The sequence below is a fragment of the Ruditapes philippinarum genome, unplaced genomic scaffold, assembly GCF_026571515.1.
Source record: "Ruditapes philippinarum isolate M1 unplaced genomic scaffold, ASM2657151v2 ctg2365_1_1_1_1, whole genome shotgun sequence".
Taxonomy (NCBI): Eukaryota; Metazoa; Mollusca; class Bivalvia; order Venerida; family Veneridae; genus Ruditapes; species Ruditapes philippinarum.
This window is the reverse complement of record NW_026858677.1, coordinates 142329-168993: the sequence shown is the minus strand read 5'-3', so window position 1 is coordinate 168993 and position 26665 is coordinate 142329. Positions and strand designations below refer to the sequence as shown.

General features: G+C 32.4%; 2 protein-coding genes across 3 annotated transcripts; both read right to left on the bottom strand.

Annotated features, from left to right (window-relative positions):
• Positions 1-1699: 1699 nt before the first annotated feature.
• On the bottom strand, positions 1700-19316 carry LOC132753925 (uncharacterized). 2 transcript variants are annotated; one of them, XM_060744480.1, is made up of 5 exons: positions 19173-19316; positions 14439-14547; positions 13823-13976; positions 11855-11984; positions 1700-7164 (listed from the first exon to the last, which is right to left on the bottom strand). In XM_060744480.1, exons 2-5 carry the CDS (start codon positions 14539-14541, stop codon positions 7024-7026), a joined length of 528 nt encoding a protein of 175 aa, XP_060600463.1. In that variant the 5' UTR covers positions 14542-14547; positions 19173-19316; the 3' UTR covers positions 1700-7023. The 2 variants fall into 2 exon arrangements, with proteins under 2 accessions (XP_060600463.1, XP_060600464.1); XM_060744481.1 differs by having other exon boundaries at positions 19095-19235.
• On the bottom strand, positions 15552-16491 carry LOC132753927 (uncharacterized). Its single transcript, XM_060744484.1, has 2 exons — positions 16320-16491; positions 15552-16046 (listed from the first exon to the last, which is right to left on the bottom strand). The coding sequence occupies exons 1-2, from the start codon at positions 16332-16334 to the stop codon at positions 15552-15554; spliced, it is 510 nt and encodes a 169-aa protein (XP_060600467.1). The 5' UTR covers positions 16335-16491.
• Positions 19317-26665: the final 7349 nt, after the last annotated feature.

Genomic DNA, 26665 nt, shown 5'->3' with positions numbered 1-26665 from the left:
AGATTCCTTAAGTGGTGAAAATATGTTGATTATAGTGATTTAGAAATAAACGATCAAAAAGATGACAACGTTCATCTCGGGGAGAACGCCTGTCAGTAGTTGTGAAGTATTTCAATGATTGCGGGTATATTTTTCATGAAAATACTCGTATGTTACATCTACTATAATGATTTTCATAGCAGACATGGTGGAGACGGACTGACAGACAATACAGTGGTTTTTCACATGTGCGGTTCGGGGTTTCACAATTGCATTAGGGGGATAAATAAAGAGGGATAAATACAGATGAATGCTTCTGATCATTTTTTTAAAACTTAGTCTTAGGTATACAAAATTGTTTCAATTAGTCTGTCTATGCAACCTGTACCTATTTTTTAAACAATACAGATGTATAGAAATATAATAACTGGGCAAAATAGATAACCATTTCTCAATAAGCTATTTGTCAAGATCGTTTGCCATTGTATTTGTACATAAGCCGGAATGACAATATATAACAGTAAGCTTTAGCAATAAATATATTGAATATGAAACGCTTGATAACTGGATGTAGATATACTAAAATAAATGAAAAATACAAACTTTTTGATGACCGCCATATGAACAAATCTGCGGATGTTGCAAAATTCAAAATTTTACCAGGTCATGTTAAATGTTGAATTTTGCTTAAGCCGGTGCTAGGGGGCGTGGACGGTAGTTTGCACTTGACAGTACCGTCCATGAACAGGCTCAATCAAACCGAGCCTGCAACATTTTCAATTTTGCCGCGTTGGACTTTCTTTAGGGATTCTTATTTCACTCTATTTTACAGAGAAGTAACTATAAATTATGCAAAATGATCAAAATTTTATATACTAAAATAATTACATTTGCATTTCACAGCCAGCCAAACAACAAAGCAGACAAGTTTTCTTTTCTGCCAAAAATTGTTAAGGGTTTGGATGACAATGGATAAAATATGAATTGGATATGTATTGGTTATGAATAATTTTGTCTACACAGAGAAGGAACTTAATTAAAACCATATTGTTCCATTTAACTTTACCCCTGACAATCAATGTATTTAAGTGGCAGCGTGGCCGAGTGGTAAACGCGTCGGACTAGTAACCACTTGGTTTCAAATCGAGTGAGGGGCAATTCGTTGTTGGGTTTTAAGTTGCACCAACACAGAAGATATGGGGACTTCCAAGCTTTACTGGTGGAGGACTCCTCTGTGCATTACCACAATCACGTGCAGGCACCTGAGTAGAACCACTGACATTCCATAAGTGATCTGAATAGCTTCCTAACCATTGAGGAAAAAGAAAACAACAAAACATCATGTTATGAATGAAAAATATGCTCTATTCATAATAAATAAACAACAAAATAAGTTAGCAAATGCAATGTATACAAAAACAGATCTATATTTAGAAATGTTGTAAAGCATTAGCTTTGTTAGGACTTTTGTAAACAACAATATCATAGCTATATTACATACAAATAAATCAAGGCAGTTCATAACCCAGTGTGTCTCAAAGAATTACAATTGTAATATAAACAGGCAGTTTATAACCTGGTAGGTGTGTCTCAAAGATTTACAATTCTAATATAAACATATGAATAAGTCATGTGATATACTAATTTCTAATTCTTCAAACTTGGAAAACGTTTGTGTACCAACAGATTGATTCAAGCTTAGCTAATGCACTTATTTAAAAAAAAAATTATGTTTAATGTATATAATGTATCAAATTATGCAAGAATAGGCAATTACTTGTCAATAACAGGGAAGAATTATGACATTTAAATTAAACAAAGTCAAATTTAGCATAATACCAGCAAACTGTAACTGGAATTGTGAATATTTTTTCTTCTTCTTAGTTTGTTACTCATCTGGAAGCATGTGGTAACAGTAAAGCCATTGTAATTAAACGCTTATTAAAACTGTGTTTGTAGATGTCCTATGTTTTATTTTGTCTCTTATATATAGCTTTTTCTGAAACATATTCAGAAAAGGAAAATAAAAGACATTTGTACAATAACTGCAAACAAAAAATCCAAATTTTAAAATTTGGAAGATAACATATTCATTTCATTCATTATACTCAATTATTTGGCACATACAATCATGTATCTTTTAATCATTTAAGAGATAAGAAATTGACAAAAAAGTTCAAGCTTTTCACAAATAAGAAATGAAAATTACAAAATGCCAAGCTTACAGGACACATTTTAATTAACAGTGTTCTCTGTAAATGAAAAACTGAGTACATGCATGAAAGAAAAAGTTGATTTTTTCATAATATTATATAGATATGTGTGTGTTCATGTAAGTTATCAAAATTTAGCCAAAGTGGCATTCCACTGAAGAGGTCATTTCTGAATAAATTTGCATTAATCAAAACTGACAAATGCCCCACTCAAAATTGTCTTAAACTGACGATAGCTCCACCATGATCTACCTAAAACTGACAAAAGCCCCTCCTAATTTACCAAAAACTTGACAAAATTTCCACCCAAAATTACCTAAAACTGACAAACGCCCCACCCAGAATTACCTAAAACTGACAAAAGCCCCACCCAGAATTACCTAAAACTGACAAAAGCCCCTGACCCAGAATTAGCTAAAACTGACAAAAGCCAACTCCATATTACCCATTTTCTTTTTTACTACCTTCAAGTTTCTGCATGTTTTATTCAATTTAAAAAGGGGCTTAACCCTTAAAGACTTTCCCAGTCTAAAGTTGATATGTTCAATATAATTATAACAGGATGTGACTCTGCAAAAACTGAATCATAAATCTACAAATTACAGCTTTTAATGTAACAATATGTAAAATTGATTCATAAAGGATACAAAAAGATAAAAAAAAAAGTTTATTGAAATGGAAAACATTAGAGTACCTACATATTTACATACATAAATTGTCATCTTAGTACAATAATGGGTTAACTACCATTGAAATTTACTATGTGTTAACCCGTAACTGCACTAAAATGATGGTATATCAATTAATTAATTTCTTCTATTAAACTATCTTTCCATTTATTTCTAAAATTATAAGAACAAAAAACAAAATCATACAACACATTATATTATTATGCAATTAGATTATACTTATACTGAAGTATTCAAAATATGATAATTAATCACAAGGACATAACATTCAACATGTTTATACTATCAAGAAGTAATCTCACTGACTTTGTCACACTACAACCTTCAAATTTCCATCTTAATATTCAGACAGGCAATAAATTATATAAAAACAAGTAGGGAGCTTTTTGTTTTGTTTGGTTTTATGGCGAACAAAAACAATGTTGTATGGTGCGAGAACAGGAGTGACAATTTGATTAACTTTGGGATAAAAGGTGGCTGCAAATCCTGATGCCTCCATCCTTAAAGACAAGCCCTCGGCTGTAAGTGGAAAAATAAGAAGCAATCTCTTGCCAGTGAAATGGTTAATGCATTTGAGTAACATAAGTATTTAATTAAGTAGCATAAAAGATGTAAGCATAATTTCACATCAAGATAAATCAGTTGCATTTATTTTTTTAATCTAATTATGCACCATCTCTCCAAATAAAACAGCATATTTCTTCATTATAATAAAGTAGCACTTCCTTTTAGAGCAAATTATTTCCATTAAAACATCAAAATAATTGAGTAGCATTTTTTTTTCTCAAAATAATGTTATAGCATCTTTTTTTCAAAGGATATAGATAGCATTTTCTCCTCAGAACATTCAAGTAGCATTTACTACTCAAATATCTAAGTAGCATTTTCTTCTCACAATAATTAAGTAGGCTTTAACCTCAAATAATTCAGTAGCATTTAGCCCCAAGCAATTAAGTAGTATTGTGTCAGGTTTTGATCACACAGATGTAGTGAAACAATAAGATTCTACACTATGCCATAATAATCTTAGACATATCCCCAGCCAATACTCACAAGTTATATAATAAATCCTTTGGCAGCAAAGAGTTTATGTGAATTCAATTCTAAATCACATCTTACACAGGGCCACATCACTACTTTTAATCCCACACATACATGTATATATATTTAGTACAACCTCTGTAGTTTAGGAGACAAAGATTTTGGATGTTGCTCTAGTGTGTTTAAATTTATTAATGTGATGTCTTAAGTTGGCAAGAATTGATACTGTTGTTGTAAACAGGTAATTGATCTTAAAAGAGCTGATCTGCAGAAACTGTACTTTGTACACCACCATGAAATACTTATATAAACCATAGATATTTCATAATAAATCATGCTACAATTTACATGTACATACAACAACATTTATCTACCTATTAATATTATATTAACTAAATTCAATTAATATTAATTATTTAAGTAGGAAACAAATCTATGAAAAAAATTTAAATGGTGAAAATTATGAAATTTGGACAATTTAACTATGATACATACATATATACTTATATGTATAAATAAAGCAAACAAAATCATGTTTTAAACGCAGACAACTTCCTAGAATGCTTAGTAAAAAAATTTAATATATTCAATCATATACACATAGAAACCATGAATTCCATATTATACATACATGTACGTAAATGGAGCACATACATCATTATGCATAATATATAGAAAAAAATGTAACTGTATCCTATTTATTCACACAATTAAAGCAGGAATTTCAAGAGGAATTGCCATAAATAGTTCAATTTAATTCCCATCTATTCTAGTTATCAATAATTATCATAAATGACTTGAATGTATTCAAACTGTTGCAGCAACAAAATACATAACAACTCTTATTTACGCAACTGCCTCCAGATTTTTTTTTTCTTTTCTCTTATTTTTGAAAATAAAAATATTGTTTAAACAAAAGTAAGTAACAGAAACAATACAAGTCACCACACTTGCGTTACTGAGGATTTATGCCAAAGATAAGATATACAAAACTGCTTTAACAATACATAAGCTGCTTCAACAACATGAAACTCCTGACCATGTCACACATCAAATTGAAAAATGACACAAAACAGCAAGCATTTGAATAATCTAAAGTTTTGTTCAAAGCATCTCAATGTATTTGTTGAAAAAAAATCCAGAAATCGCCATTATTTCCATCATAAAAAAATGTGTGCTTGACAATATTAGAGGAGTTGTGTCGTAGTTTATAAGGATTTTGCCCCTCAACCTGGAAACCCCGAATTTAGGCCAAACTGGTGTCACGACACTGGTCTATTACTGATATGACACAGAGGAACACGTAGTTCCAGGAAGAAGACTCATATGAGCCGCGTCACGACAAAACCAACATAATGGGTTTGCGACCATCATGGATCCAGACCAGCCTGCGCATCCGCGCAGTCTGATCAGGATTCATGCTGTTCGCTGTCAGTTACTCTACTTGTAATAGGGTTTGTAAGCAGTCTGGTCTGGATCCATGCTGGTCGCAAACGCACTATGTTGGTTTTGTCATGACGCGGCTCATATATGATCTATATTAGTTTGTAAGAATTTGTTTGATAACCAAGCATGAATAAATTTGTGATAGCTAACTAAAATTTAAGGGCCGTAACTCTGTAGTACTCAAACATGAATGTATATACCAATGATAGGCACAAGTGGTAACAATGATATTGTCAATAGTTCTTGATTATGGATATGCTTCAATTTCTTGACACAAAACTTTGAGTATTATCATCATTTAAGTAAAATGGATGTTTGGCAAATAACAGACATTAAACAATGTAATGTTTTCTGGAATTTGAAGAATGACATTCAAAAAAAAATATAAAAAAAAATAAGAGAATATATCCACCTACACATGTAGCTGGTCACATGAGAAGAAATTGATAATGAGTTAACCACTGGTTAGTTATCCTGGAAAGCCAGGTGGCTGGATCACCCGCAGGCATATGGCCAAAAATGTGTTAAAATTGGTGTAAAAATATCCAGAAAAACAAGCAAACATGAATATAGAAATTTGTCAGAAGAAGTTACTGCATGAAAATTGAATAGGATATCTTTTTCGTACTATCTTCAATTCAAAGAAATAATTAAACGCTAAAAATGAGATATGTCAATTTAGTCCAAGTTTTCAACGTTTCAACAATCAAACCTTGCTGACACACACATGGCCATATATTTATTGTTTAACAATACCAGGCTGGTTGACAAATGAACAATGCATTCACCATATATTTCTGGCACAAAACCAGGCAAATAGCCACACATAACAGTGAAAGAACCATATATATCTAGACACAAAAACCAGGCTGATACACATGTGAAAACCATAAAAAGCATGTATATTTTGTTAAACAAAACCGGACTCATTGACCAACCTTATGGACATTGTAAAAACCATATATTAATTATTTATCAAAACCATGCCTATAGACAATGAACAGTGGTTCTAACGGTACTAATACCCTATATTCAAGTTAAAACAAAAATTCAACAATGCATTATTATAAATCATGAAGCAGAATATAATTCAGAACCACATCTCAGTACATACAGCCCTATCCTATTTATAACATTCTGCACAGCAGACCTTTTTTCCTTTTTTGTAACATATTTTCCTAAACATTAGGCAACCATTAAAGAAATATTTGTTTGCCATTTCAAACTCATACTTTTTGGATTTAGGTTGGTAGGTAAATTTTTCTTCTTTTTTTTCTGTCAGACATTATGTATAATATGAAAACCAGTACTCAAATATAATCTAAAATATCACTATCTTAATGCTGGAAAATACATACACAAATACAATTTTGATTTTACTACTGAATTTCAATTTGAATGTCTATTTTTAATGGTATTACTAATACAAACAAAAGTTTTACTTTTAAAGTTCTTTTTTTAAATTATCTTCGCATAGAAACAAAACAAGAATTCACAAACAAAGCCCATTTTTGGGCAAGTTGGTCCGAAACGGCAAACAAACAGTATTCTATTGCAGACCTTAACAGAGATAAACAAAATTTCCTCTCACTCTTCGACCATGAGGAATGTTCATTTCATTAAATAAGATCACATTATTGTACTGGTGTATGTAATTATGTTGTAGAGAGACACTGCAGGCCGTCAGATATAGTTCTCTCACTCTGACTTGTCTCCGACTGCTGCATTAAAGCCTGCTGAATATCTAAAGGTAAATCACAACGGCCTTCCCAGTGAGCTTTGTGGAATGTGTGTGTCTGAAATAAATCAGCAAGTGATTTTATAGAAGTTTTGAGTGAGTGATTTTGTAAAAATTTTGAGCCCATGATTTTGTAAACGTTTTAACAATTTGTTGATAGTCAATACTATCTCCATTTTTAACCAGTCAAAATTACAATGAAGCATTTACTACCAAATGTTAATGATTTAAATTATCAACATTAGTATAGATAAGTCACAATTTAAGATGTTTACCTCCCTTGCCAAAAGTGGCAACCATTTTGAGGGTCAATATTTTATATATGATAGGCAAAATATGAAAAGTCAAAATACCGCTGATTAAGTTGAAATGTCCAATTATTTTATACATATGAAGGAAAGTACTATAATTGCACCAATATTTCAAAAAAATATCAGTTTACATGAAGATGATAGTATTATGATAGATTTTTATTTTACCTTTGGCATATATAAATAACCCACAAAATTGTGTCAGGGGAAGTAAAAAATGATATGTGAAAAGCATCAATTGGCAATGGCCTATACTGCATTAAATCCATCAATACAGCTGGTGGTCATGACTGATTTTTCTCATCATTTGTCTGTGGTCAGTCTTTTCCTTACCTTGATAATACAGGGTGTCCGTTTGATCCTTTAAATGACTCTTTGACCCTTCAAATTTCAAAAAGGCCTGATTAGGCCACTAAAGTTATGAGTATATGTAGTTTGACATCAAACAAATTGCAACACAAGCTTTCTTTAGTATTTTGCAATCAATATATATGCATGGACCTTGTAGTAAAACCCTAAAAAAATATACCTTCGGAAACTTGACTTTTGGCAAGTAGTTAACAAGTACCTGTCCAGGCATAAAAATCGTAATATATAATATCGTAATATGTGGCGACTGTCTTGTCTTTCTCTGTTATAGATTGGTAGTTTTTTAGCCAGCATGTATTGGTGTTCATAAAAATAAAATTTGCAATGAATAATAACAGGTTTGGCCTCTTCTTTTATTATTTATTCACTTGTGACACACAAGATTATTACCCCACCCACTCATAATAATAATGCAAAACGTTCAAATTGCATTATCTTAAAAATACCTAATATTTACAATTGAAAAGAGGTTCAAGTAATATTTATATCACATAAGCTTATATAAATAATAGAGAAACATAATCACTTAAGCAAAATGTAACATACGTTACATCAATCACATTGACATTATTCTAGCATTTTTTAACTATTTTTGAATAATTTATAAAAATAAAGAAAACAAACTTAGTTACAACAAACAATGCATCTGGTAATATACTGAATTTTTGAAAGTAACTCGTTATTTAGTCTTTTGCTGTGTCATTTAACATATTTGTACGTTACCAAAGTCTCATCCATCCAAATATTACCCATAAATGTTATGCAAACTATCACTTTTAACATGATTTAGTAGAAATAACTTCATCTATCATTGCCAGGATGGTCCAACTATCTATATTGCACAACACTTAAGTTAGTGAAGAATAAATGCTGAAAATGAGCTGTAGTTATGTCTTTAGTAATGTTTCAAAATTAGAATTTTATATGTTCAAAATGCCAATTTCATGTCATGTATCATTTAGGTTGCTTTAAAAAATATTTCACCTTTGAAATTGAATGCCATCACATCTTGTTTAACCTATTTATGTTTTCTTCCTTATTATATATAGAGATATTTAAAGTGATCTCCACATCTCTATATCTCTCATAATGCTCATTAGTTCGACTGCACCTAGTCACATTAAAAAAAAAGTTATCCTTTCAATAACTTTCAAAGTATTGCATAGCGGTTAAAAAGCTTTCTCCTGCTGTTTTCGATGGTCTTTTCACTAGATTTACAAGTCGTGTGTTTGCACTTTTCATAAAAAGAACGTCTTGAAATTACTGTTACTGTTACAACAATGGTGGTAACGTATTTTAGCTGTCAGGAGGCCATTTACGCCTTTGATTCTTCCTAGGACCTTACTTCACGCTTAAAGTGTCTTGTTTTACTTAAACATGAAAGTCGAAGGTTTCAACTTTACTGACAACATCGCCACGAAATTTATGTTCTTTCTGCAACTTACACAGTTATTGTCTTAAATAAATATACGTTCAACATTTTTTTCTTGTTTCTGAACTTCTAATCATATTATGGTCTCTTGCAGTTTTCTCTTCTCGTCGTAATGATAACAATACTCTTTTCTATCATTTCGGCTTTACATCCAGTCATCTAAAATGGAATTAAATCGAGATTACAAAAAAAACACTGTCTGGTCTTAAAAAAATAATACTATTCATCAAATAAATTTTACCCCAAAAGTGGAGTCCTCTTCAGAGAAATGCATAAATTTGGGTGCACTGTAGAGCAAAACGTATGTTCAACGTCAAATACAGCTTTCATGATCACAGACTCAATCAAACCATGCCTGTAATCTTCAGTAAATTTGCTGTTTTTAAGGCTTCCGAGGGATCACTAATTTTACCAGATATTTATAGATGTGAAGTGCTGTGTGGCAGCCGTAAAAAGTTGGCCCGTACTTCACTTCAGTATTGTTATCTTTTTCTGGTCTTTCGGGATCATTGAATCCAGCACTTTAAAGTGTTGAGAATTTAGTTCCGCTCAATCCGGTGCTAGGGGGCATGAGGGATGTTGCACTTTTTCATTATCCGTCATATACAGACTCAATCAAACCGGCTCTGCAATTTTCATGTAAATTTGCTTTTTAATGCATCTGAGGGATCACTTTTTTACCAGATATTTAAATTACATCTGTAACTGTTATTGACGAGAGAAACAGAATTACATTTCCCCTGTGATCACATGGTTCTAGGTATGACAGGGCTTTCATTTTTGGCTTATCAAAAAAAGCACCCAAACTATTTATCAATCACTGTCTTCATATAATTGAGTTATCTGTTTGTTTAGGCTAATACTTTCAATATGATTCACAGACCATATGCAGTAGTTTTCATAAATATAGGACGAAAAGCATAAGGAAAGGAAAACAAACAGATAGACAAACCCTATTAAAGATAAGCAGATGTTAACAGTATCTCAGAATCAAGTTTTACAACTATCAAATTTCATTTTTTGGTAAAGACAAAAAACAGAGAGCCAGACGGACAGAAAGGCAGATATATGTTTTTAAACAGAAAGACAGACGGTGTAGATGGACATACAGATATCTATATTAGGACAAACATCTCTGATTCATTACGTTTGTATTGAAACTATCTTATCTCATGTGTTTGTAAAATTGTACAACGAATTTAACACTCAAAATGGGGATCTATTACCACTGGCAAAGCAACAGTTAACTCTGAATATAGCTCCTCATCAATATTTGTAGCACAATTAAGTTAAACCAGAGACACAGATAACATGTTATCTATGTCTCTGGTTAAACCATGGAGCTCAACAACAATTTGAACTGCTTACTGTGACTGTAAAATAAGTTTTCTCCCTTTTTTGGAATCACGATTTTGAAATTACATAATCATTGTAAATTATGTATCTGTTTTTGACTCCCCTGACATCTCATATATCACTAGTATGTAAAAAAGATAATTTACTCGTATCACACCCAGTATTACCTTTCAATTCTTATCTTCCAAATGTTATTAAAATGAAAACATAGTAGCTATCATACACAATGACATTTTTATACCAAAAACAAATGATCTGTTAATAAATATCATGCTTTTATGATTCTTAAATTAATAATAATTTATTCTATATTTTGTGCATTGTTTACCCAAACATTTTGAAGCTACCCAGGATAAACTTAAATTTGTTTATTTTTATTTTTCCTACTTCATAAACATCTTATTACCAAAAGGGATGTTAATATATAGGCTAATGATTATTTATATCTCATGAAAATTGCAAAATCTTTACTGTTTTAAACGACAATCGCTGATTTATATACACGCGAAAACCCATTACAATTCATTCATTGTATTTGATATTTGGGCATGTACGAGGCTAAAAGTTGTAAAAACAAGTAAATATAATATAAAAATTTATACATACTTTGCACAACAGCTTCTAAATCCAACTCCAAGTAGTAAATGTGTAAATTTTGATATATTTAAATCGCGCGGCCTCATAACTTTTGTTTACCTCGACACCGGTTACAGTATAAAACTCTGTGTATGGTGTACATGCAGAGCCTTATAAAAACTCGAAACAAATGCAAAATTTGAATTGCTTTTTTTACTGGTTTGCCATGGTTAGATTTTTTTAGGGTTTTTACCTGTTTTATATGATGTGTATAACAAACTAAAAATGTAAAAAAAGCTTGTGTTGCAATTTGTTTGACGTTAAATTTTACTTTAATCTGACTAGATTTGACCCTCAAGATTTTAACTGGAGGGTCAAATTTTGTTAAAATCATGAGGATTTGGACTTGAAGTCAGTAAAATGTAATCAAAATGACCCTCAGGGTTTCATGGCTAGTGAACACACTGTAATATCAGTATGAATATCAATATGAGTATTGGCCAGCTGGTAGTCAATATTGAATTTAACCAGTTAATGTTAGTCAATACTACATTATTTACATGTGTTTACATTTAAACCAAGAAAACTGTATTTGTTTCATGATACAACCAGTTTCCACCATTTATATTGTAATTTGCCAACCTTCCGACCACATTTTAATCAAAATGCCAGTCAGGTTATTCATGTTAAAATTGTTTGGTTACCTTGGCAATATTCCTCCTCCACATTTGATCACATTGACCGGAACAAACAACACAAGGTCGCTGCAGACTGTATCCGCCACATTCTGGGCAATGTTTAGAAAAACGGTTCTCAAACCAACATTGTTTACATCTATTAAAATAAAAACACATCTCTTATAGCAATTATAATAGGACAACTATTCTAAAGAAATCAGAAAAGAAACAAACTTCAGCAATTTAAGTATCAGTCTGCCTATATATCTTTTTTTAGGTGACTTTTTATTGACAACTGTGACATCTTAAAGTATAGCACCATTCAGAAGCAGATTTTACTCCGATATAATAGACAGTCTTCTTATATGAATTGGTATGTCAGCAACTTTTAACACAGGACCATTGACATATACAAAGATTGATAAATCAAGCTTACTGTCTGCTTGAAAAATGCAAAATAATTTGTCCAAGGGTGAGAAAAATGTGCAACCAGACTTATTTTCAAACCCAAGAAGCTTGGAATAAATTTAGCATTGCTCCCAATAAATTTAGCATTGCTTCCAACTCAGCTCTCTGGCTAATTACAAATTTTCTCTTCAATCAGTAAATATTTCTGTGACAAATTACATGTATATAACCATCTTACAATTGTGCATGAGGAATTGAAATAGAGGATATTGAATGAGTGTAGATTTAATAATAAATATTTTAAGACTGGAATAAAATCATACTATGTGAGCCTCTGGCTTAATATTGTTTTATTCAATGAGTTCAATAAATTTAGTTGGAAATCTACAAGAATATAATATTCTCTATTTATCACATAATTAAAATTAGAATGGTTTATTAGTTAAAAAGAGACTTCTTTTGTTGGCGATCCTGGAGTGAAACTCTAACATTAGCGCGCTTTCACATGATCTTTATATATAATTCAAATGATGTTACATCAAAGTGTTATTACATTAGTGTAATATCGTTTTTATTAAATGGGTTGATTACACTTTGTGATATTGACAATGCTAGCTTTACTTGTTAAATGCTAGCTTTACTTGATGTTGACGACGTCACTTGGAGATGACATCATCTTTGTCTTATCTGTGATGGGATTAGTTGAATAAACTTTATAATCATAAATTAGAGTTAATTTGTAGAAGACATAACACACTCATGCACCGTGATTTATGTGATCAAAAAGATTATCTCTCAATATTTAAGAAATAATATATCCCAAACAGTGATTTTATCGCTCAATAACTTCACTGTTTGGAGTTCGGATGCGACGAATTATATCACGAGGGCGTAGCCCGAGTGATATGATGATGCGCATCCGAATGATAAACAGTGATGTTATCAAACGATAAAATCACTGATTTGGATATATTATTTCGATTCTAACACGACATTAACAAATAAATGTTGCGGTACTTGATAGTTAAGCAAAATTGTGCCTGATTTGTTTCCGAATTTATTTTCAGCACGTCGGATATTTAGTGGTTACGTCACGTGTATAATGATTACGTCACGTGTCTAAATATAGAACGTCAAACTGTGCATCTGTTGCATAATAACACACACTTTCTGTTCTTCTATGTTCAATAGGGAAAAATGCGGGTCGTGTTAGAATAAATGATAAATTCATGAAAAAAATACAAAAATAGCAAATCTGTTTCCTGCATGCCATTGCCACTTTTCTTACTCATTAATATGGCCCTGACTATATTCTGGCATTGAGTTGATTTCCATTAACAGAGTATAAATGTTAGTGTTACAGTATAAGTGTATCAATGGATACAATGATCATATTTTACTGTAAACTTTTCTATTTTACAGTATGTGATAAATAGATTATTACATGCACATTCTTGTAGCTTCATAACATAATTTACTGAACTAATGTCAGTCTTGATTGAATTTAAGTTGTTTATTAAACTCATTATGCAATGTACACTTATTTAAGTTATAATCTATTAATAATTATCCCTATATAATACATACAAATGACATGTAGATATTTTTTTCTGATATGGTTCACTTTTTTTCATCTCCTCAATTTCCTCTTTAGATATGTCTACACCTTGTTGTTCCTTCTCTGTTGGGGATATTGGCACACGGTAATACACGGTCGCTCGTGGACCATTCAATACTTCATCTGTAAAAATTACAACCAAAAATATGCATTATAAAGTGTATAAAGCTATAATTATTATATATCTGTTGCAAAAAATCATTATTTGAATTGTGATATAGAATACTTCCAAAATGCATGTATGAAAGAAAAATGTTTGTATATTTTCTTTACAGCGAATGTTGCGTACAAAAATCATTGCTAAACAGTAAAAAACATACTATAAAATACCAGTAACAGCATAATACATGTTTTTTGTTCTGGAACATTTCATTCTGTTCAATATTCATATGTATTAATTCATAGAGACATTCTGTGCTACAAATTTTCGAGAAACAAAACATAACATTATGGAAACAACATAATTTTACTGTTTAAAAACATAATTTTTTTCCATTATTTAGATGACAACATCGAAGTTGTTCCATCTTTTCCTTGAAAATAAGATGAGCTAAAAATGGTAAAATTTAAGAAATATATAGTCACCATCTCCCTCAGCAGCAAGATTGGTTTCCATGGTATCATCTTCCGGACTGTCACAGTCAGCAAAACCTTCATCATCTTTATCTATGACAGGGCTATCATCCATCTTGTCCTGTAATATTCCAGTAAAACATAAATGAGCCGCGTCACGACAAAACCAACATAATGGGTTTGCGACCAGCATGGATCCAGACCAGCCTGCGCATCCGCGCAGTCTGATCAGGATCCATGCTGTTCGCTTACAAACCCTATTACATGTAGAGAAACTGATAGCGAACAGCATGTATCCTGATCAGACTGCACTGATGCGCAGGCTGGTCTGGATTCATGCTGGTCACAAACCCACTATGTTGGTTTTGTCATGGCGCGGCTCAAATTTACTACTTCAGACTACAATAAGCCCATCTTATCAACATGTTATACAGGAATTCCTATTGGCACATATGGCATATCAGTGCACTTGCACTTCAATTTCAAGTTTGTAAATATTTCCATCATAGAAATGTGGTGCACACTTTGGCCATTATCCTTAAGAAAATTATAATGCTTCAAAATAATTCTGAGGAAATCCCTTAACATACAGTAATGCAAATGCATAATATAAATTTATGTTAAAATATTTGTTCATTCAAGTTTATCTTATAAAACATTTCTGATTGTCTTAGGCTTTATTTATTTTCATGAACCCTGATACAGATGACCCTGTTATATATAACTATAAAATGTGAAATGAGATGTAAACAAACATGTATGATGTATATAAGTTTCAATACCACAGACACCAAAATGTTCTGAAAGAATTTATCAGATAATATTATTAGCAGGTGAAATTAACCTGACAAAATTAATATCATACAAATATTATGTTTCAAATCTTCACTGTTAACTATCATATGCCAAATTTCTTTCTTATTTACAATTAATAAAAAGAATTACATTTCAGTACCATTTGTTTTTTGGATTTAACACAAAAATAAACAATTTTCTGAAAAGTTAAAAAAAATAATGAAAGAGTCTCAAGACAAGTACTTTTTTCAGCTAACAGTTATTATTTTCAATATAAATGTACTCAGATAGGCGTGGGGAAATCCTAGTATACATAACTGGAGACTTTTTTCAGGCAGACAAGTAGATTTTGTCAGTTTCACAAGTGAGTTTGTGAGCCCCCAAGAAACAACTCTTACAACAGAATACATGTTCAATACTTCTTGGATTTGAAACTTTCACTTCCGGCCAACGTTTACGAAATCCATCCATCCACCTTAATGTCAATGGATTGTCTCTGGTTCTTTTACCAACACTAACTGCATACTCAGTTGCAATGTCTACACACTCTTGCATGGTGTAACCATAACCATAATTAGCCATAGTTTTAATATGCTGTACAATTTTGGCCTCTTCAAACATATTCAAAACAGGTTCTCTTCCAGTAGTGATACATTCAGGGTCTATCTTTCCTAACACCCTGTCTCTTAAAGTTTGTTGAGGCACCCCAAATAATTTACTAGCCCTGAGAACAGGTGTTCCACTTTCAACAACAGACTTGTATGCATTTTGCAAGGCTGAGGGTGAATATGATCTGTACTTGGCCTTCAAATGCACAGGCTTTGCCTACAACAACAAGAAAAAAAAACACTTAATTTTTATGCTTGTTGATAAGAGACATGGGGTACAATTGATCAATATTTTTTTAGTTAGCCTTAGAGTAAACATTTTTTCAAAACGAGGCTGTCAAATCTAAATGTAAATACAGCAGACGGATAACTTTTTAAAACTTGAAATGTTATTTTTCATGGAAAAAAATACTTTTTAAGAGAGGACATTTTTGGGAATAACAGAAAATACATTTTTACTACTGGTATGTGTATAAAGGTTGGTTTTTACCTGTTTAAAGCGCATTTTGGCATATAAATATCACGATGACATTTGTGACGACATGACCTAGTTACGTACAGTTGTTTACATCTCGCAGGTGCGCGCGTGATTTCACTGGATTCGTTTACAAAAAAGTCACGAACTTCCGGTAGTCACGAAGTTAGGGGGAATGACGATACATTTGTATTTCTATCCCTTTACAATCTGGCACATTTCATCTTATCTTAAAGTTTTGTTTTAAATAAACAATAAACTTTAACTATGTGTAAATACACTTTTCACTAACCAATTATTTTACCACATGGGAAGCCTCTCCCTAGAATCACCTGTTATTGGAAAGCAAGCTCCTTGCTTGGTAAAATTAAAGCAATTGTTCATTGTTAGAGTAAATACATGTTTTATTGTGCACATTCAGTTGCTATTGTAAAGTTTACAAAGTATCTGGGACTCCCAACTTTTTCAGGCTTGGGAGTCCCAGGACTTTTGTTTTGAAAATCCATTAACTCTGCTTTGTGTTAATAGACTATTCAACAAGTTTTCGTCTGGTATAAAACTTGTAACTGACCCTTTTTCCATCTTTAAAAAACTGCCAACTATTTCTTCAAAATGAACAAGTGAATTTCAGGCCCCAACTTATAGGTGCAAAAATATTTCAGAAACCTAGTCAAACTAATCACAAATGTCAAAGAGACATGAAGTATTTTTCTTTCAAGTTTTCAACTGAAGTGAAATTCATGCTGAAAATCTGATAAATTTTAAATGGTCTTTCAGGGAATGTATAAAAGATATTTATTTTATATTTTCCCCTTAATTGCCAAAGATATTTTCAAAGAATCAAATTATTTTTTACAAAGGTGTGGTACATTTTTTTATTCTGTCCGCAATACCACTAAATCAGTTGAATGCAATTTTAGACTTGTAGAGATTAAATGGACCAGACTAAGTGACTAAGAAAAAAACAGTACATAGTTTTGAAATGTATGTAAAGAGAAAGATACATGTACATGTAATAAACTGAGTTAGAGAATGGTGTGTAATAAAAGTATGGTACATTAAAAAAAGAATAAGTCCTTTAATCTTACTCTGTAGATTTAATAAATCTGATTTATGATATATATATTTAAAATTACCCCCACATTCTGAAAAAGTAATTACCCCCAGTGTCATAAAATTATTTGGAACTCTGTACACATATCTTTTTATTGGTCTCTCTCAATTTTAAAGCAGTCATTTCAATTGTTTCAGTAAAATATAAATTTAAAAATGTTTATATTGTCTTTACCCATCTACAGAGACTGGTAAGATTGGATCAACCATATTCATTTATAAATTAAAAGTTATCACATATTGATTTTTTAACGATGACTTCATTTAACATGTCCACTGAAGAAATAGTTAATAATGCCAATTTAAAAAATTCCCTTGTATATGTTAGAAGAGCTGTCATTGAATAAATTTTAATCGAGATATAGATCTATTACGAAATATTCTAATGATTTTTTGAAGAACTGAAAGATGTTTCCTGATTAAAACCTTTTAAATGAATTCAAACAAGCCACAGTGATGCCAATTTATAAATTTTCTGTGCATAAGAATGACAGTTAAAATTCGGCATGAAAGTTTAAAAGTAAAAAAAAGGAAGTGGCTAGCCGTATGGGCCCGTACTGCTAGCCAAAAGTACTAGCCGTACGTGAGTCACGTACGACTAGCCAGGACACACTGTACTGGCTAGCCGTACGGCACTTTTCAAAAATATATGGAAGGCGAAATTAAGTGCATATGTTGATAATGACTTTAAGCGATGATTTTAGTCAAGAATGGTTGCTTTTTAGAGATTAATCGACGTGTTGGCTACAGTAAAATAAACCGAAAATAACTGTTGTTGGGCTCTGATAATTGCGCCAATTACCGACGGTATAGAAGTTTGTCCATCGTCCATTATTAAGAAAAGTTTGCATTATTAAATTATTTTTCCTTTTCACTTTTTTTTTAATATTCCTTTTTTATTTATTTATTTATTCCCCTCCGATCATTATTTATTCGATCCATGTGCTTAATTAACAGCTTGAACAATTCATCTTTCATACAATCATGAGCATGAAAATTAAGGACGTTATAACATCCAACTTTGACACTTAATTTTATTAAGATAGATTATACAACGCTTACTCGTATTCATTTTTGTGTGTGCAAAATTGCAGAGTATCTTTATTAAAGTGAACTTACTAGGACAAATGCGGAGATTTGATTAAAATCGTTGTTTAAAGACACAAAATAACATATGCATTTTCGACTTCCATATAATTTTGAAAAGTGCCGTACGGCTAGCCAATACAGTGTGTCCAGGCTAGTCGTACGTGACTCACGTACGGCTAGAACTTTTGGCTAGCCGTACGGGCCCGTACGGCTAGCCACTTCCTAAAAAAAAAACAGTTTTGTTAAATGGGTCAAACCGTTCACATTTTATTTATTTGGCTATGGTTTCAATATGATGACATAGGAGAGGAAAGCTCCAATTTTCAGTGCATGGATTGATGAGCTATTCCCTAGGGAAAGTACTACAAAAAGAAAGCAAGAGATATTGCACAAATTAGCACACTGATAAGTTTCTTGCTAAAGCTATATGAATGATACAGTGTAACTGATACAGTTACCTTTCCCTGGGAATTTTGTGCATGTCACTTACTGACCGTAGCGTAAACAAAGTCATGACACTGAACCAAAATCATAAAAATGAACAGCTGAATTTCAGTTATTTTTTTCAGATGGCAAGATGGACAGTACCTAAAATATGATAATGTATATGCTATGATGAATTCTGGTAGGATTTGTAAAAGAAAAGAATTATCAAGCATCCGTTACCAATGAAAACAGTTGATACAATAAGTCTAGCTTGTCTCTCGAAAATATAAAATAAAAATAATAGTTTGGTGTGTCGTTTTTGGTTGTCGTAAAAGATAGGTCTATAATACTGTATCCGGAGTCCGGTAGCACGGGTTGTTAGTGTCGGCCCACTTAATTTTCGTCCTTTATATCTTAAATTCTGGATTCCAATATCTAGGTTGAGAAAAATACAGCCTTGAACTTTGTACATCAACGCTATCCATGTGAATTTAGGCTATAAATATATTATATTAGCAATCTCGTTGTGTCATAGTCCAACTAATTAGACTTGTCAAAGAGACACCGAGATAATTTTGGACGGGCGCTGTCTTTTTCCAAGTCCAACCACGAACTGCCATATTATGCACGGACGCTTGCCAATTAGAAGTTGTTGGGAGCGAAAACTAAATAAGTTTCAAAGAAACGGTCTACATTACCTGAAAGAGAACCGTTTTTTATGCAAGGTTCCAAGTTATCATACTTTAAAGTCGAACACAAGTCTAAATATTCCACTTTAACTTTTTAAATCGTTGAAAATTATTGTAAGCGGCCATATTGGAAAATGACGCAAGCGGTGACAGGGTAAAACAGGGTAAAATTGTAAAATTTCCATGGTGTAACACAGGTATCGGCGGCAATCGATTGTATTTGTCAAGCTATATAATATAATTTGTTTAAGTTATTTATTATGAATTATGCAGGAATAACTTTTTTTTTCACACAAGAATATTTCAGCATTAAAAATAAAATGTGAAAAGGATATTCTGATAACCTTACTTAGATGTCCGACGTCAGATCATACTGCATTTTAAAAGTCCATTTAAATTGTCAAATTAGAAATTGTAATGTCGGATTTGTTAACATCTGTGATCATTAGGTGAAATTTCTGAACTGCCTTTTTATTTTATAACCCTGCCATGATTTCGCACATATGAAAATACAATGTAATTGTAGGTACATCTTAATGAATTATAAGTATACTATACATGATGAAGCAAAGAAGAATTTCAATTTATATTAAATTCCCTATCAATTTCTAGTTTATAATCTTTAAAAAAATTGAGGACAGTTGTGTAGGGGAAGAAGTTCAAAACAACCAAAAATAACTTGAAGTTCTGAGAAAAAATCTTAAAATTTCAAACTATAAAATGGAATTTCAGACAGTCCTCAGTAAAATACAATTGTCGAACAGATATGACGGGGTTTATGATAAAAACGCAGCAAGCGGAAATTTAGTGACCCTTATTTAAGACGTAGAATAGCATAACAATGTAAGACAGATGGGAGAAATAGTCTGATTAGATTACTGTAGTCGTCTGTTAGAATGACTGTCGCAAAATGACACCAAAACCTATATCCATTTAAAATTCCATGTTATCTAGTTCCCGCTTTTCATTGAACGGCACCTCGAATGTGTTGCATTGAAAGTTCCATGATTACCGCTGTATTTTGTACACATCTGTGGTTGTTGATTAAAATTTCTACATTATTTTGTTTAAGTGATGAATTCTGTTGAAACCGGCGCAAGGGAGCACAAGTACCTACCAGAGCCGTCTTTGGCACCCATGTGTATTTATGTTTCGGTTTTGCAGTTTCAGGCGTTTTTTTGGTGTTTTTTTTTTTTTAGGGCGGATATGTGGATAAGTTTTTTCTGTTTTCTTTACATTTCTTTGCTTGCTTGTCGAACCTTGTATTGATAATCATTATCTGTTTGTTATGGTTCGGTTCGGTATACAAGTATAAAATATGATAAACAAGATGAACAAGGAAAGGACGCGTTCAATGAACGCAACCCCCGCACGACCCAGGAACAAGAACCATTTGCAAGGAACCCAGGAGGATCCTAAACAACAACAGGACGGCGCAAGAGAGAGCACGGTCTGGCTTATTACTAAAATGATACAAAATGATAAATATAAAGAAATAATGGTAACATACAAGGAAATCAAAATCAAAGAAAATAAATAAATGAATGATTAATAGGACCATTAAGTAAACTGGCACAGTGGTAGGGGATAGGAAATTCGGGGAAGGGGGAGGGGGCGGAATAAAGAAATAAAACTAGGGGCAAAGGGAAGATACTTACCATAGACGAGAAAACAACAAGGGACACAAACAAAAGTGTCACCAAAACAGTATGAAACAACAAGACATACACCTTATACATGTATAAGTCTCTTAATCTGTTCATTTGAAAATTCTTATCTTCTCAATGACTTTTTTTTAATATCCTCTACTTAAAATTTATTTCAATTAAAATATGTGACCCTTCCCTTATAGTTACACAGCATATGGCTGGATCACAATAAAGTTCCTTTTTTAGTAAATTAATAAAGTATGTCAAGAAGACATTTAACTTTATCAGTAGGTTTAATATGGTATTATAATATATATCAGCAATAGATGAAAAAGAATTCCTTTATTTCTTTTACATTCTTAATTGCCATTTAAATATGCATGTATAAATGAAGTCAGTATTTTATCGGCAGTCATTAGCAGTAAACAAGAAGGCAAACCATCTATTGATAAATGTTGAGTACATGTATTAAAACATTTAAAAAATATTAAACAACAGTACTTGTACGGAGCCTATTTGTTACCATTGTATTTTAGGTTTAACACATTGATACTTTTCAATAGTATTTAATAATGCACAAATTTATTTAAAATAATGAATAGATTTATTTCCCCGATATTTTTTTGAAGTTTAATCTTCATGCGTAACCCACACTTACCTGCTAGACACACTGGTTGCTTCTACCAGCTTTCACGGAATCGATTTTTTACGATGACGTCATAACATGTCCGCCGGAGATAGTGTATACAGTACAAATTTGAAATAAATCGCATGTATGCGTTAAGACAGGTACAATCTAATATTTTTTCTAGGAGAAGTTAGTACTAGAATTTATATTCTATTGATTTTTAGAGGACATTGAAGTTACTTTCAGGTTTAAGCAGTAAAAATCAGTCCAAACTATCGATAGTGTTGCCGGTAGATTTTCCGTGCGTAAAAATGACAGTTAAAATTAGGCGTAACGGTTTGACAGTAAGAAAAAAAAAGTCTGTAAAATGGGTCAAACCGTTCACGCCAAATTAATTAGGCTAGTTGTGTCAGAAAATTTTAATTTGTTCTGACCACGATAAATTATCTCATTAGTTAACATATGTTTTGCCTCTAACTAAGCTAATAAAATAAAAAAAAACGGTCTCCAATATTCGTCCTCCCATCCATCCAACCATCTATATCTATCTTCCGTTAATGTCAAACCCTTCGCGCCTCGCGGGAACGTAGACATTTCTGTGCGTCAAAAATCCAATGTTAAAAACAGGGGCTGGAAAACTAGGGTGAGGCATGTTCGATGCAAGCTATATGGCTGCACTGAATGCGAGTCACTCATTGTGAGTACGAAATTGATAAAATGAAAAATATTTATCAAAATGATGAAATTGAATTAAAAAAAGATAGAAATGAAATATATACACACTTTGTACACTCGAAACAGAAACAAAAAAAAATCATTTTATGAAAACTACAAAATAAGTTTTGTCCGAGATTCGAACTTGCAACTTTGTGGTTACAATTCCGTCGTTCTTATCACAAGGCCCCAGAGCAGTATTAATTGATTAAAATACTGAGATCTCATGCAGTCACTATCATTAAAATCCTACAAATTGCAGAAACTAACGAATAACCTCCAGCACAGGTCAATATAAACAAACAATACAAAGTTCATGATGAGGCAAAATCGGGAAACGCCGAAATAGTGTACGTACACGTACCTACCACTTCTTGATCATCAGTCTCCGTTAATCTAAAAGCAGCTTATGGTGTTGTTGTTGGTAGTAGTTTTCACTCCAAATGACGCCAGTAAGCCACATTGAATTTAATAGAGCTCAATTCAACCACTAATGTACCAGTTGCATCGTCCCTTGCCAGACAGTCAACCAGTTAACCTGTACGCCTTCCCTTTCGCAAGGAACAGATAACTTTTGTACAAGTCAAGCCAGGGCACTCAGGGGTACAGTGCGAATGAACATAGAAAGGATTACATGATGAATCACAACCAAAGTGACCACCCGATTCACAGCCCAACGCTCTTTCTATTGAGATAACCGGACGGTACATAAAACAGCTAAACAACAATGTATAGTAGATATAGATACTTTGCTAGATACGATTTCAAACATTCTTTTGTTGGGTACAGTTTCAGTGACCATTCGAATAGGTCTACCACAATAATGTAAAGTTTTTCATGACACATACAATGTTTGTATATTAATGTTCCTATAATAACTTTTCCTCAGTAGTCATTTAATGCCAAATTCATTTAACTTATTTCATAGTTAATTAATGCTTTTTACATAACACCTTACACCCCTACCCCTCTCAACCCCTCACTCAATTTATAGATGTTGAGTGGACCGTACTATTGAAAATGGATTCAGTTTTTTTTTTTGAAAAATTGATTTTTCGCACATACAATAACAAGATGAAAATTAATACATGTATTTAGGTTTTAAGTTCTTGTCAATAGATCTATCTTAAGCTAACACACAATGTATAAACAAACATCAAAATATTAGATAAACATATAAGACAATCATTTATCTGAAAATGTTAATGATAAGCGTGGATAACAAAAGGGCTCTATAATGTACAGAAACACTTTTACATTAAAGTATTCAAAGAGTACATTCGAGCGTTTGTACACATGCATCAAATATGTCGCTTACTGCATGTCGGCGATTTTTTACATGCTAGCTTGTAACTCAATATATTTTCATAGCGCTGAAAAGTGGTGTAGAGGTAACAAAAATAATGAAAGATTATTTGATTAAAGCAGAAGGAATCGTATAGATATATAAGAAAGGCTATAAACTCAGAATTTCGCTTCTTGCGCAGCTGAAACCTCAGTCTGTGTGCGACTGTAAACTCTACGAATGTCTATATAAGTAATTGATAATTTTGTTGGATAATGTTCTATACCACGTGACAGTTTGTAATCTGCGGGAAGAAAACCAACACAAAAGTCGGTCCTCCATAACTTTTTAAAGATTTCACTTTTTAATGGGATGAAGTGTATAAACCGTGCATTCGAGTGAAAATGATAAAAAATGTTTTTGGTAAAAAATCATAAAGTGAAACCGCGTGTTTGGGCGATCAGATATTTATGCTGTTTTACTTAACGACAGAAACGGTTGACTTTTTTCCGGAAAATAAAAGATAAGTTTTGCACATATTTAATGGTTACTCACATAGCGGACCCTACAGTATCTAGCAATGTAACTATACCTAATGCCAATTGTTGTTAAGCTGCTTTAAGATTGACGGACAATGCATGGCGTTAGAAAAAAAGTATGAAATAAATGGCGATCATTTAATACATGTAATCATTTCTGAATCAAAATAACAAAGTTAATTATGAAAGCACCTGACAGAAAAAAATTGTTACAATTATTAGTTCCAACAGAGCGTGCTTCATATGTTTTACAAGTGCAGTAGCGTGGCCATACAATATCATCGTGTCCTATCGCGTGGCCACGTAATACCTTGTGCGTCGTCACGTGTTGCCTATCACGTGTGTTTGTACTACATGTAGTTATTACGTGGCCACGTATACTACATGTATCTTGTGCACATGAAGGGAACAAAAATTACCAATGCCTCCTTCGTCCCAACGTTGAGTTAAAATGTGCAGAAATATAAATACGAATCTTTGTTTAAGATTGTCATTTGGAGCTCAGATGTTCTGTGGTCTAAAAAGCAAGACCCTGCTTCAAGAATAACCAAAATATGGAGATTTTGGAGACGTCACGTGCACTTTAAGTCGCTGATATATAAGCAGTATTGCACGGTTAGTATGAAGTGTCACACAAGAAAGAATACGTCATTTCGCCTTAATGCGTAAACACAGATAATATTTTCATAAAGTAATAGGTCGAAAATATGTTTCAAGAAATTCTATATTTTAATGAACGCTTTTATTTCTTTTGAAACTTATCTTCAAGTAGAATAAAAGTATCGTAATGAGGGTTCTATTGATATAATAATTGACAGAATAGCATTACGAAAAAGATTAATTTTTAACAAAAATGGGGCGGGTAATTTTTATTGAGATCAAATTTAATTTTTTTAATGTGCTATGACCCCGTACATGCAATAAAAACCTATATTTTGTGAAGGGGTAAAAAAGAAAATCTGGTTAACGCATGTATACAACTAAGCTATAACTTTTACGAACATTATTAGTAATAGGAGAGGAAAATAACTTGGATGAACATATACTTCATCAACATGGTCAGAGCTATCTTATAGATGACTGTCTGAAAAGTATAGTTTATTATCTTTTGGACGTTTCAGTTTTATGTGCTCCAGTCGACGTATGAATGTAACATTTTCAAACATTATGTTTTTAGAATTTTGGACCACAGTCGAGCTCCTTTAACAAGGTGCTCGGAGTGAAATGATAAACGTGGATTTACTGTGATTTACTTTGAAGAATTATTTATATAAAGTATTGCAATTCAATACCAAAGTGTATTGAATTTGACCACTACGATATTTACACAAAATCCACAGTATAAACAGTGTACGTATAACAATGGATAACTTTCCATTTATCCAAATTAAAGCTAATAAATTGTACAACATAAATAATCAGATTCATTTACTACTTTGGTGTGTGCTTTGATGCGTGAACTCGTTGGTATTTGTTACTATATTGATTTAACCCTTTCCCCAATGAGCATATTGTGAAAAATGGCCATTTTCACTGAAAAGCCTCCTCTTACAAGTTCAAACTGCTATGAAACTTTGAAAAATGCTTCAATACTAATCAAACTTGGCACGAATATTGACTGGACCATTGCCTTTGTAACGACATGCTTAGTGTTAAATTTCCTGTTACCATGGCAACGAGGGGACATCTCAAAATTGCCAAAAATCACTTTTTTGCCTCGATTTTTTCCATCAAAATTTACTTCAAAGTGCTGCAACTTCTCAAGGGATTGAGATAGAGTCAAAGGCTTTTCAGCGTTGGTTACACGTTACCTTATGATCAACCTGGGGTCATTTTAAGTCTCTCACAAGTCCAAAATTTTCTTGGCGATGAGGGGGACTCCGCCCCCCTTCAAACCCCCCAAACAGAAGGGGGCACATCCCCCTTCTGGCAACCCCCTGATGTATTATTTGGATGGGGGACGGCGCCGAAAAAATGGTCACTTTTTTAACAACATTTCTCAAACGAAAAACAGTGTTTGTGGTCTAAATAGGACATTTTTTCACTGTTTGAGGCCTCAAAAAGGGGTGGGGGGTGGCAAAAAGCCGTCGAAACACGCTTATATAAGGGAAAAGGTTAAGTATAATTCCATTTTATAATAAAAGTACAAGTCCATTTTCACTGAAGTATTACTTAATCATATGTCAACATTGTGATTATAACCTCGACTGAAACTATCACCTATATATG

Coding starts and splice junctions, on each gene's coding strand:
- LOC132753925 (XM_060744480.1), bottom strand. CDS start 14,541: ATGGATGATAGCCCTGTCATAGATAAAGATGATGAAGGTTTTGCTGAC. Junction 13,977..14,438: donor TCTTGCTGCTGAGGGAGATG/GTGACTATATAT, acceptor TAATTTTTACAG/ATGAAGTATTGAATGGTCCA. Junction 11,985..13,822: donor AAAATATCTACATGTCATTT/GTATGTATTATA, acceptor TTATTTTAATAG/ATGTAAACAATGTTGGTTTG.